We start from the raw sequence: 12,847 nt of genomic DNA on the forward strand, positions 1-12,847 counted from the left end.
GTTGTTGTTGTTGTTTACATTATTGTTGTAGGTGTTTATTTGTTGTTGTTATTTCGTTTGTTTATTTACTGTGCGGTTGTCCCAGCACTGAGCATCAGGAAATTGTAATTGCGATCCTTATCCGCCTGATGGAAACCTGTCCGAAATTCAAAAACAACATTGTTATTAAATCAGATTTCACATATTTAAGTGTAAAGTCCACTGACTAATATTGTAATTTGTTAAATATCAATACAAAATCAAAATTAGTTTTAGAGCATGGATACTTTTCTATTTTTCAATTTAAACTTAAATATTAATGAAATATTGAAATGACATCGCTAAAGATGATTTGCAAAATCAAAATAAAATCTAATTTCTTTAAAAAGGTTTTCTTTATAATACTAACGTTGTATTTTGAATAGACTCTTCTTTATCTATAAATACTTTACATAATTTAGAAACAGTTGCAGTTTAAACCCAAACTCAAAAAAAAAAAAACCCCGTTATTAGTTTAGAACCGTTAATACACTTGCAATGTTTTCTAAATATGAATAGGAAATCCAATATTTGTTGATTAAACACAAAATAGATTACAGTTTGCCGTCAGTGGACTATTATATTTATTTACCATTTGCTGATCCACCGCCAGTTGGCACAGCAGCAGCCACGATGGTGGCACCGCCATTCAAGGCAGTGGCCGCTCCAGCCGCACCGCCATGGAATTTCAGGCCAACGTTGCGGGCGCTTACCAAATGCGCGGTAGCCGTGGTCGTAGTCGAGGGCGTGGTGATCTGTTGTTGTTGTTGTTGTTGTTGTTGCGTGGGCGACGACGAACTGGACGACGAGGTGGAGGATGATGATGACGAGGAGGAGGAGGAGGAGGAGGAGGACGACGAGGATGATGACGAGGAGGAGGACGATGAGGAGGAGCCACCACCGATACCCATAAACGAGGCCGACGATGAGACGCCACTGGACGAGGAGCTCGGCGACGGCGACGGCGTCGATGGCGTGGGCGAGCCACGTATGATTGTGACTCCAGCAGTGGTCGCTCCAATTGCCGATGGCGGACTACCCGCTGGGCTACCAAGATGCAGTTGCTGCTGCTGGATTGCCGTTGGTGAGATTGCCAGTACGCCATTGACATTGACGTTGCCGTTGCCGTTGCCATTGCCATTGCCATTGCCATTCTTAATTGTCATAATCCCCATGGCCGGAGTCAGTGTGGTTGTGGCACCTCCTCCTGCTCCTGCGTGGTTGCCATTGTGTTTGCTGCTGGCTGCGGTTGCTCCTGCTGCTGGGTTGGCATTTGTTTTGCTTATCACAGTTGTTAGCTGCTGCCAAGTGGAAACGGAAAATTAATTATCAATTATAGCTTGTGGTTTTTGGGGTCTTTCTTTCAAGGATTGCAAACTGAATGATGGCTATTGCGTTTTTATAAAAATCTTAAATTTATTTTCGTTTTACCAAAAACATATTGCCTCTAGTATTTGTTTGATTTGCTAGTTGTGTCGATTTTCAAAAACCGTGGCTGAAAATAATTATGAACTTACGAAAAATGTATACACTGTTTTTACATTTGATCTGTATATAAATTTACTTGTATTATTTCTTTTTTTATTTTGTTTAAAATACCTTTAATTACAACTTAAATTAAAAAGACATTTTCAAATACAACTTTTATGTTGATCATTCTACAAAAATATAAATTACAAATCAATTTTTATTTCTACATACAATACATTCTTTTAATTCCTTTTATGCACTTAATTGAAAACATAGTCCATAAATATTTCTATCTTTGTTTTCATATTTATCTAATCAAACAATCTATTCAAATTCAGATTACATCCACAATTGAATGGGTATTATTTGGCTTTGCATCTATATGTTTGTAATTTATTTTCAAATGGTTTTAGTTACCAAAAAAAAATGTACAAATTCAGTTTACATCCACAATTGAATGGGTATTATGTGTGGGTGACATATTCTCACCCCAGTGGCACAGGCTTTGCCTGCATCGAATAGAATCGTGGTTCCATTGCGACCACTGACCGCCGTTGGTGGTGCTGCTGCTGGTGTGGTTGTTGATGTTGTTGTTGTTGTGGTTGCCAGGCAAACGGCTGGAAAAAGAGTGAGAAAGGGAGAGATTAGCTTGTGCAGCAAGTGGCTGGAATCGAATTTCGAATTGGAATGCAGAATGCAAAATGCAGAATGCAGGTTCGTCCCTGAAGCGTATTCAAAACTTGATCCACATTTGTGTCTAGCTATGGGATCAGTCTAGACCAAAAGATCTGATTGGCTAGGAAAACATACAAATGGAGTGCAACTCGAACCTTTGTCGGCCTGTGGAATGCTTTGCTGCAGATCGGTGGGCGGCGTTTCCCTCCTCAGTCCCAATCGCTTCAGCCGCTTCTGCAGCTCGATCTTCTGCTTCGCCAGCCGCTCCACCTCCGCCTCCTGCTCGCGATCACGCTGCGTCAATTGCTGCAATGTAAAAGAGTAGCAGCGTGTTAATCAACTATTCATTTAATCTTGTACTTAAAAAATACCTTTTTAATCTACATAAATTAAAAATATAATAAAATAAAGAGGAACAGCGTCTTAATAAACGTTACTAAGGGTAAAGCTTAAAGACCTTTTTACCCTACACAGCGACAAGTTTAATTTAAATAGGCGTATCTTCAAAACCAACTTTAGACAGTATTAAAGTGTATGTATTAATTCAATACTTAACAACATAACAACCTATACCAATGAGTTTAAAACTGTATTCAAGGGTCTATTTTTAAAACGCCTAAGTTTTATTTTGCTACTTTTGCTACTTTAATTCAATTAATACTTATCTTATTGAGAAATTTTTACCATACCTAACTCAATCTAACTTTTTTAAACTCTTCCCACAAGAGTTCTTCACTTAAATCATTTAAGAACGCTAGACACACCACTCACCTTGACATATTTGTGGGCCGTCTCGAGTATTGTCAAGTTAGAGGTCTTCTTTCGGTCCTCATCTTTCATGGGCAGCTCCTTTTTGAGTTGGTCGTAGCACTCCTTTAACTGGGCACGTCGCTCCTTTTCCAGCTTATTGTGCACCTCCCGAGTGCCCGCTCTGAAATGAATCATTTTTGGGCTTGAGTTTATGTTGACAAGCAAATTTAAACCGACAAGTCTTAAGAAATCAGAAAACTAAGCTGGTTCTAAACGATGCGTCCAGCAGCCTCATAACATGTGTTCATATTAACCAATGGAATTTCATATCATATCATATAAAAGGGTATATTGTATTCGTCAAGAGGTATGTACCAGGTAAAAGCAAATGTTTCCAACCCTATAAAGTATGTAAATTCCTTACAAGTTTGTCCGTATGAACGTCGAGTTCTTAAAAACAATAAAACCCAAAGATTTGGTATTTAACATGCAAATTCTAGTTATGTTTGGCCACGCCCCCTCTAACGCCCACAAACCGCGAAAGTCTGTCATATCACTCATATATAACGGAGAGGCCAGTTATTGAGCTTTATATGTTATTCTGTCAATAGCCAACGACTCAAGCAAAAATTTTCCAAATCGAAGCAATATTTTAGTTCTAATGTTACTTTTTGCACACACCGAAAAAAAAACAAAACACAGATGGCGCCACCTAAAACCCGATTGCTTTCTGGGGCAAATTTATTTGAAAATTGATAAGCTGAGTGCTTTCTATCCTTCCGTGTAACTCACCCATTGCTGTTGGAACTGGTGGTGCGCCTGCGTCCGCCATGTCCCGTGTGATGGTGATGTGCCGTCAGCTGAGATCCCGCCGCTGGCGCCGAGGAGGCGATGTTCAGGGCCATCGCCACCGCTCCGCCCGCTGATGATGCTCCGGATGAGTCCAAGGAATCCGCTGGCACGCCATAGACCACGGCACCACTGTTGCCGCCGCCTCTCACATAGCCGAGGTGATGCTGGAACTGCAGATGGTGATTGGCATGGTGGTGCTGATGATCCTGCTGATCCCTGGGTGCTGGAAAGGCATTGGACAGTGAGTAGGAGCGAATCCGCGAAGTGCTGGTGTCCACTTTTCGCGTGGCTGCGGGCGGTGGTGTGAGGGAAATGTCCGCCGGTCGCGAACTGCGAAACTGAAGTTGCTGTCGCTGCTGGTTTTGCATGTTCTGTATGATCTTATTGAGCGTTGCCCCGTGCTTGCTCGAAAGTAGGGAATCCTGGGCGGCGCCATTTGGATTCGTGGGCGACGTCGCGGAAGACAAGAGTCGAAATTTGGACGGTATGTCGGCGTCCCATCGCAATTTGTGCTTGGCAGGATTGGAAGTGGTTGCCGTTACAGTTGCAGTAGCAGTAGCAGCAATTGTTGCAGTTGCAGGTGTTGCCGGCGTTGCAGTGGTGGTTGCTGCTGCTGCTGCCAGCAACATAAAGGCAGAGGAGGCGGGCGAAGGGGTGGTATTTAAGGGGGTTGTGCTGGTGGGGGAGTTTGTGGCAGGTGGAGAGTTTGAATGTTCCATCAACTTTGTTGTTGCTGTTGTTCCCGTTGTTCCCGTTGTTGTTGTTGTTGTTGTTGTTGCTCTCCCCGCTGCAATATGCTGTTGTTGTGGGGAGTGGGTATTGTTGTTGTTGTTCTTGTTCTTGTTCTTGTTGATTGAGGAATTATCATCCTCTAAAAGTTGCCGAAAAGTAAAGAAGAAATAGGAGAAAAAACCAAAATAAGAAGACAAATCATAACTAAGAAAAATAGTGGGATGGGGCGGCATAGGAAGATGCATTGCAAATTAAAGGAATAACATGATAAAACAAAAAATGAAACGAAATGAATGCACACTAATGAGAAAAAAACAACAAGCCTAGAAATTATACTAAAATATTCCTATTCTAATTAAATTTTATAAAAAAAAAACAAGTAAAATAAAATCGTTTAACTGCATTATTGATCTCACAAATTATTTTAAATTAAATAAAGTTACTTAGCTTGCTTCCACCGATTGCACAATTTATTTATAAAATGTAATGTATGCTTTCTTTAGATATTTCTTTATTTTTAAATTGCCAAATCTTCTACAACTTATTTGAAAAATTTTAACAATTAGTTGCTTCGTAATCGTAAGAATACAATTGTATTTTCATATTTAAATTGGGCTTTTCTATTGAGTATATCTTTTGTTTTTAGTTGAAAAAATTATTCCAACTTGTTAAACAGTCACACCAACTAGGCACAAAATTCTAATGTATTTTCAGAAATGATTTTATTTATTTCAATCTAGACAAATACCAGGAAAATGGCCTGTATTAAACTAAATAAAGACTTGGGTTGAAAATCAGAGCACAAAGCGACGGAAAAAAGACAAAAGCGACGTTTAATGAATGCAAATTAATTCGGGTTAAATACAACAGACAACAACAATACAACCAACAGTCAACAATCAACAGTCAACAATCAGTGGGCGATGAAGGTCCTTCGGTGGGTTAATTATATATGATTAAGTGCGGGTGTATGTGTATGTATGTTAAAGTAATGAATTAGTTACGCATTCGTGGAAAACACGATGCGAATTTCCATCGAATTGCGTCCGAAAACAGGCGCCAAGCCAACGGCAATCGCATTTATTATGCATTATTAACGATTCTTGTTGCGCTGCTTTTCTTAGGTAAATGCGGTGGGTGGTTGGGTAGTTTTATCATTAGAGGGTTGATAAGTGGTGGGTGGAGGGTGGTGGGTGGTTGGGTGAAGTAAGCCGACACACGTGTCGCAGGCTGACAGACCGAAAAACCACAAAGACAGATCGAATGTGTAGCTCAAACAGAAATTATGGGGATAATATCTAGTAACAGCCCTTTGAAAGACGACCCCAGAATCAAATACATATTTAGGTATGATGATTTTAGAAATCCCCGAGTATCAAGTTTTCAAAAAACTTTCTTTCTGGCGCTGTTCAAAAATTGTATGGCAATAAATTAATTAATAAATTATGGCACGCTCACTTAAACAGGACCAGATTAATCTTCTGAATAAAGTGTTGTAGGCCTACCAATAAAATGTTTACTCTTATAAGGGTTTTCTATTGCCCAAAAAGAAATTGCAACTGGAAAAAATAGAATAACTATTTGTAGGAAAAACTAAAGAAACACCCTTTAGACAGTTTGATTTTATTTTCAATTTGCAAGTTTTAATTACCTATTTGTTTTTAAAGGAAGCTCTTGATTTGATGGCATAGCATACTTTTCAGGAATTTAAATTCCATTTGGGATTATCAACGCCCCCTTTCTCTGTTCTTTCTCTTACTCGATTCTTTGCACATGTGTATTCTTTCTTTCTCCCCTTTTTTTTCTACATTATTTAACACCCACATCGCAATGCCACGTGACGAAGGCGCACGTGGCCTGCAACAACTTCGGTTGCACAATTATCAACCCAAGCTATCACACACGCGCACTTGGGTTTCATACACCGAAACAATTGGGTGGTTAACTTCTCAGAAACTATATTTAAAAAGTTTTCATTCTAAAATTTTTTTTTTTTAATAACAAAATTTGTAAAAAAATGTTGTAGGATCTATAATTAAAAAAAAAGCTATTTCGTATAAAAATTTTGTAAATTAACAATAGGTTATATTAATTTTGTCTTTCATTATTGTTAACTGATACAAAAAAAAGTTTTGATCTTTTTAAAAGAATGTGAGCTCTAGCGAAATATATTGTTTTATATTTAGTAACTTTTGTTTTGTTACAAATATGTTTTTAAAATTAAAAGCAATATCCCCAATGTGTACCATAACCGATATATCCATTTATTATTGGGTGTTTGATGTTGCTGCCGTGCAACAATATGTTGCTGCTGTAACAGCAGCAAACTTAGCAAAGCCCTCAGATGTTGAGGGGTTATTGACCTTGTTGATGTTCTGCCATTTTGTTGCAGTAAAGTTACATAAGTTATAATGAAGGATAATGCAGAGGAAAAAGTACGGCCGAGGAAACCAAGATTAGAAATCAACGAGTCTCCGGAAATTTACGAGATAATGTAAGTCGGTTGGAAAACAGACATCGTTTTCCTTTAACTGTGATTCGTCAAGGAATGAGGGGCTAATACAAATTTTTAAAATAACTTAATGAAAATTTCACAATTTAAAAATCAATACTTTTTTTTAACTATCGCTATAAATTATTGGTTACAATTGAAGTCCTTTACTTTATTCACACATAATGTAAAAACAAGCCAACTGCTGTTTTGCAAACTTGGGGTTTACCAGGTAAATAGCCACCCACATTTGAGCCAGTTAAGAGGAAAAGGCTCGAGGGACTTGGATTTTCGAGGAACTTTCTTAGCACTAAAATAGAATCCCCCCAAATTACTATTTCTCGTATTAAAACAAAAGGAAGCAAAAACAAAGTAAAAAAAAACAGGAAGACGGAAAAACAAAAAACAGGAACTAAAAGAAAGACGCTGAGAAAGTAAGAGAACAACAAAAAAACAGCTGTCCAAATATTACACATGCAATACCTAAAAAACAAGAAATTCGAATTTGTAAGTGTGAAGAAAACAAACATTAAACATTAAAGCATAGGGAAAGGCCGAAAAATAATATTAAATGTGTACGAAAAAAAGGCCGACAACAACAAAAACAACAATAACAAAAAATGCGTACAAAGTTCATTGACTTTGTTTTACACCAGCAGCCAAAAAGAGAGCGCAAAGTGAGAAGAGAAAAATGAGAGTGGAGCCAGAAAGAGTAGCTGTGCTGGCAAAATAGAGCAAACTTAAGAGAACCGCTGCTCACGTGGAGTGAGGAGCTATGACTAATTTTTGAAAGAGAGCTAAGCAAAAATAGGGAGAGATCCATAACATGACGTGACCCCAAACAACAACAACAGCAACAAGTACAAGCGTACGTGCGAAAAAATACGAACGAAGCGCATGACAAAAGCGAAAAAAAAGACAAAGAAAAATAAACAGCTCAGAAAAAAACAGATGAAAAAAAAGCCAAGATGAACAACAACAAAATACACACACATGTTGAAAAAAAAACGAAAAATTCAAAAAACCGAAATGAGCACAGCAAAAGCCAAATGAAAACAAAATACTAAATACAGTGGAGATACTTTTAAACATTTTTCATTAATTTTATAGTAAAATTTCTTAACTTTATGGCGTATATTTATTATTTTAAATGCAGTTTAAATCATATTTTCATCATTACACAACAAATTCTTTGGTATTTATTTAAAAGATCCACATAAGCATATACAAAAAAATTTAATTAAATAAAGAAAACATTTTCCAGTGACTCAAAAAATTAGATTTCAAGCCAAACATAGTTTAAAGATAAAGCAAGTTCAACTTTTAGCTGGTTATAAAACTCAAATTTTTGTCAAGCTTAGATTTTCATTATTTTTACTGTATTTTTGACGTTGCAAATTTTTGTATCCGATAGTCAAGGCAAAAACAAAATGCAAAAGCAGAAAGAGAGACAAACATGACAATTTAGCACATGCCAATTGGGCAGCGACGTCAGCAGCGTTGCCGACAGCAAAGTCGACGTTGGCAGCGAAACAAACAGCGTGCTAAAAATATAACAGTACCTGCTGCTTGCCACGCTTGCAACCTGTGCCAAAAAGAGCGATTGAGAGTGGGAGAGCGACAGAGGGCGAGAGCGCCATTGGGTTTTATTTTATTCAAAATTTATTTTTCTTTTATTTTTGGGTACAGTGCGCGCCCACGCGAAGTGCAGTCGACGTCGACGTCGGCGTCGCAAACAAGGTCAAAACAAGTTTAAATGCAGCAAAAGCAAATGAGTAAGAAAAAGCAGCAACAGTTTCGTTTTTGGAAAGGCGACAAAAGTGTCCATTTCAAAATGGTCAAAGATAACAAGGCTAAGCATATTATAGAATATATAAAAATTTATTCCTTGTTCCAGAAAGCTCTCAAATACAATTAAATACAATTAAACAACGCGCTAGAACCATTATTGTTTTGTGTATTGTGATATTCGGGGTTCTACATAGATCTCCCAAAAATATTATCCTTGGATTGGTTCAAAGACTTTGGTGAATTTCAATTTTTAAAGCGTGGCTTTAATCGAATTTTCGTTACTCAATAATGACCCAAACCTATAGTAATAGCGGCAATTAATGGTGGTTCAAGTTATGGAAGTATATCTATATACATATATTTATCTCCCCCCCTAAATATGTATTTCTCTTATTTATGTATGTATCCTAATTGTTTAATAGCGGTTATCGCCCACAATCACCCAGTTGGCTACACCTTCCAATCATAATCAATCAAGTTTAGAACAGCGCTACGTTATCTCATATTTTTTATCACACAGGCGAATAATTATATGCTAAAAATAATATTCCCGGGCATTAGAGTTAAGAAAGCAATTAATGCTACATAGTTAAATAGTCGTGGGCCATAAAAGTTGCACATGCTAGGCACAGTATCATTAGCTGAAGTATTAAACATATTCGTGTTTATTGTAAGTCTTAATTATGAAAATTTTGTCGCCTGACTAGAAACCAACAAGAGTTAACAGGGGAGCAGACAGCTGATGTTGTTGCACTAGAAAAAGTGTTAGACGACGTTCACACAGCAGCGGGCAGTTACGTAGCTAAGACTTTGACATTTTTGTGGTTATGCAATGATGAGTGATACAAATGGGTTTTTGCTAGGGTATATTAAGTCGAAGTTTTCCAAACAAAATTGATTTTTCAGTTAAAGCTTTTAATAGGTTTTATAGGGCCAATAAACTATATTTTATTCGATCTCTGAAATCAATATAACACTGCTGATAATATTTGGAAAAATCAGAAGGAAATGACCAGGCTTTTTTTTTTTCTTTCATGAATAATAAACAATAAATTATCGAAAAAAAATTACATTTTAAAAGTTGTACTGCTAACAATATGCACAGCACATTGCCAAGATTCCCTTTGAAAATTACTCACAAAAGTGCGAGTCCGCCATAGTATTTGCTTTAAAAACTGATTATAATGTAAGAAGCTTTAAAATCTCTTATTATGGCAATATATAGAATAAAACTGTAGAAAAGGTCCTACAAATTCAGGAAGTTTAATACTTGAAACCGATTGATTGGGTGTTGTTAATAAAACTTGAGATTGGAAATTTAAAAATCGCTGATTATTCTTCTATCCAAATCTCGTAAACTAATGTGTATAATAAGCAGAACTATAAGTCCACCCGAGGGCGCCAAAAACTTGATTCAATTGTGATGGGAACACTCCGACTTACGGGCAAGTGGGGAAAGACAGTGTAGGTCAAAGTGGGGGGAAACTTACCCGAGATGAGGGAGCGACCTTCGCTGTGTCCGTTGGCGACTGCGCCGTTTACGGCGGTAAACTCGTAGTCGTGGGCAGCGGCGGCTAATAGACTGCGCGGACTGCTGTGACCATTGCTCAGACCGTTCCCGTTCCCGTTCCCGTTCGCATTGACGTTAACGTTCACGTTCACGTTACCGATGCTGACGATCCCGTTGCCATTTCCGTTCGTGAACGGTGGCGTTGCAATAATCCCGTTACTGCTGCTATTTCTATTGGGCTGACTGCTATTGTTGTTGTTGATAATGGATATGCTCTTGCAGTGTAGCGACGATTGTTGTTGTTGCTGCTGATTCTGGGGCAGGGCCACGCCCACGCCCACGCCGCGGTCGACTCCCGCCTGCGGGAGCTTCTCATGCTGCTCGAGAAATTTAGCCGCCTGGAGGAGCGAATCAATGCCCCCGATCCCTGACATAGCATACACAAACTAGCGCACTCCCTCTTCTCGCACACAGGACACACTCGCACGTGGCAAGGACGAACACGTAACACAACAAAAATATATGTTGAAAAAAAAAGTACAACACTTGTACACCAATGCAAAATAGGACGAATACACGCGAGAAAGCAGGACAGAGGCAGCTTTAAGTCGCAACACGTTTAGAGTTATTGTGAAAGTTATTGTTACAATTTTTGAAAAAATATTGCTGTTGAAATTAGTTTTATAAAATATTGTTTTTTTAGGTTGAAACTTTGTTGGGGTAAAAATTGTTGTTGAATCTTTGTACTGAAACAAGTTGAAATAGTTTTGGTAGCACTTGTTTAAAATAAATTTGTAATAATTATTGGCGTTTTTAAAGTTTTTTATTTTTGTTTGTTGGTTGCTTCTTGTTTTTTATATGTTGCGGATTGTGTTTTTTTTTTGGTGTTTGATCTTGTTGTTGAGTTTTATTGTTAAAGCTGGTGAGTTTTGCCGCTTTTGATGATGTTGGTTTTTCGGTGGTTTTGATTTTAACGGGTTTGTTTTAGTTGCATAGACTGAAAGGAGAAAAAATAAGATTTTTTAGTTTTCACCGTTCGGCCACATAAATAAATACTATGATAACTAAATCAAAATTTGTACTCTTTAAAATTAAGATTATACATAAAGAAATTTTATAAAACCATGTTTATTTATTATTTTTTGCACGCAACGTCACAATTAAAGGCCACAAAATAGGGCAATAAACAAGGTTAATTTGACATCTATAAATGGTAATAAGTTAGAGTTGGTAGACAATTAAACTACATATTTTATTTGTTTTTCCCCAGAGCAGCGCAGTCTTGTCGACTTCAGCAGCTGTTGCGTTTGCGCTAATTGTGCACAGCTGCGTGGCAACAACATAAAAAAACAAAAACAACAGACTGAAAAAAAACAAACAAAAAAAGAAGGGGGAGAGAGCCCCAACCAACAAGTTGCAGGCAAAGAAAAGGGACGGAAATTGAGGGGCATAAGCGGGAAAAGACAGTGTGCCCCCGACACCGGTCTAGTTCTTTAAAAACAAAATCATGCCCAGAAAAAAAAAAAGTTTATAATCAAAAAATATATTTGTCTCATTCAACAAAAAAAAAAACACACATCAAATAGATCATTAAAGTAGCAAAAGCCAGGCTTCAAAGCTCAATGAACTGTTATATTTTTGTCAACTTTGTTAATATTAATGTTTAAAAAATAGATTTCAAGTTTTGCCAAACAATGGAGTAAACTCGTTAAATTGATCTAAAAATGTAAACAAAAATCAAAACAAAAAGTTGGGATTAAATCGCGGGTGCTAGTAGTTGAGAGAGAGTTTTTACTGTAATAGGCGAGAGGAAAGAATAAGGGAGGAGGAAGAAAAAAGAAAGGTTGGCGCGTGCGCGCAGGCTGTGCTGCTTCTCTTCCTCGCCCCCGCCCCTCCCCTCCCATATCCTTCTCTTGTCCCCATCCTTCCCCTCCTTTTCTCGTCCCTTTTCATCTTCGTCAGCTGCTGGTGTTCTATGTGTGCATTATGTGTGTGTGTGTGCGCGGTGTATGGGGCATTCAACTGAGCGGCGAAAAGCATTAAGAGAGAGCCTGATGTTGCATTGTGTCTTTGTTGTTGCTGCCATAATTCATATAAAAGGTCAAGGGTCGCACTAGAAAGAGATGGCTAAAATAAATTGCAGCCGGCTTTAATGCATTTTTTTTAACAGCTGCTCTCTTTTTCGCTCACTATTACTCTCTCCCTGAAATTTGGGGGAATATAATTGGAGAGAGCTTTAAGACACATCCAAACAGTCCTCTAAAAGACGCTGCCTTGACATTAAACACGCTTTTAATGGTCACCCCACCACCCAAACCGCCCCTCTCTACCCTCCTTCCAATAATATTTACACCCATCATTATCCCACTAAGCACACACATTTTTTTAGCACTTTCAATTCTTATGGAGATTATGTTTGATAAGAAAAATCCTAATTAAAAAAAACCCTAGATCAAAATGAAATAAATACACGTAAAGACTTTTCTACGATATATGTATATATAAATAAGATATCAAATATATTATTAATATATTGATATGACTTTAACGCAAAGTGC

The 12,847-nt window shown here is 37.7% G+C and overlaps 1 protein-coding gene across 8 annotated transcripts in view; it reads right to left on the reverse strand.

Annotated features, from left to right (window-relative positions):
• The window catches only part of LOC128265035 (uncharacterized protein DDB_G0271670), a 37,834-nt gene continuing 24,987 nt past the window's right edge, over positions 1-12,847 (reverse strand). For 6 of the 8 annotated variants that reach the window (XM_053000802.1, XM_053000801.1, XM_053000804.1 and 3 more), the window contains exons 2-8: positions 10,270-11,286; positions 3,706-4,636; positions 2,935-3,094; positions 2,319-2,469; positions 1,978-2,105; positions 611-1,319; positions 1-136 (exon numbers count right to left, since the gene is read on the reverse strand). In XM_053000802.1, the coding sequence (XP_052856762.1) occupies positions 66-136; positions 611-1,319; positions 1,978-2,105; positions 2,319-2,469; positions 2,935-3,094; positions 3,706-4,636; positions 10,270-10,723 (2,604 nt within the window). In that variant the 5' untranslated portion in view covers positions 10,724-11,286 and the 3' untranslated portion in view covers positions 1-65. The remainder of the gene's footprint in view (positions 137-610; positions 1,320-1,977; positions 2,106-2,318; positions 2,470-2,934; positions 3,095-3,705; positions 4,637-10,269; positions 11,287-12,847) is intronic. The other 2 variants (XM_053000805.1, XM_053000806.1) reach the window with 2 other exon arrangements.

Source organism: Drosophila gunungcola, unplaced genomic scaffold (genome assembly GCF_025200985.1).
Source record: "Drosophila gunungcola strain Sukarami unplaced genomic scaffold, Dgunungcola_SK_2 000090F, whole genome shotgun sequence".
Lineage (NCBI taxonomy): Eukaryota > Metazoa > Arthropoda > Insecta > Diptera > Drosophilidae > Drosophila > Drosophila gunungcola.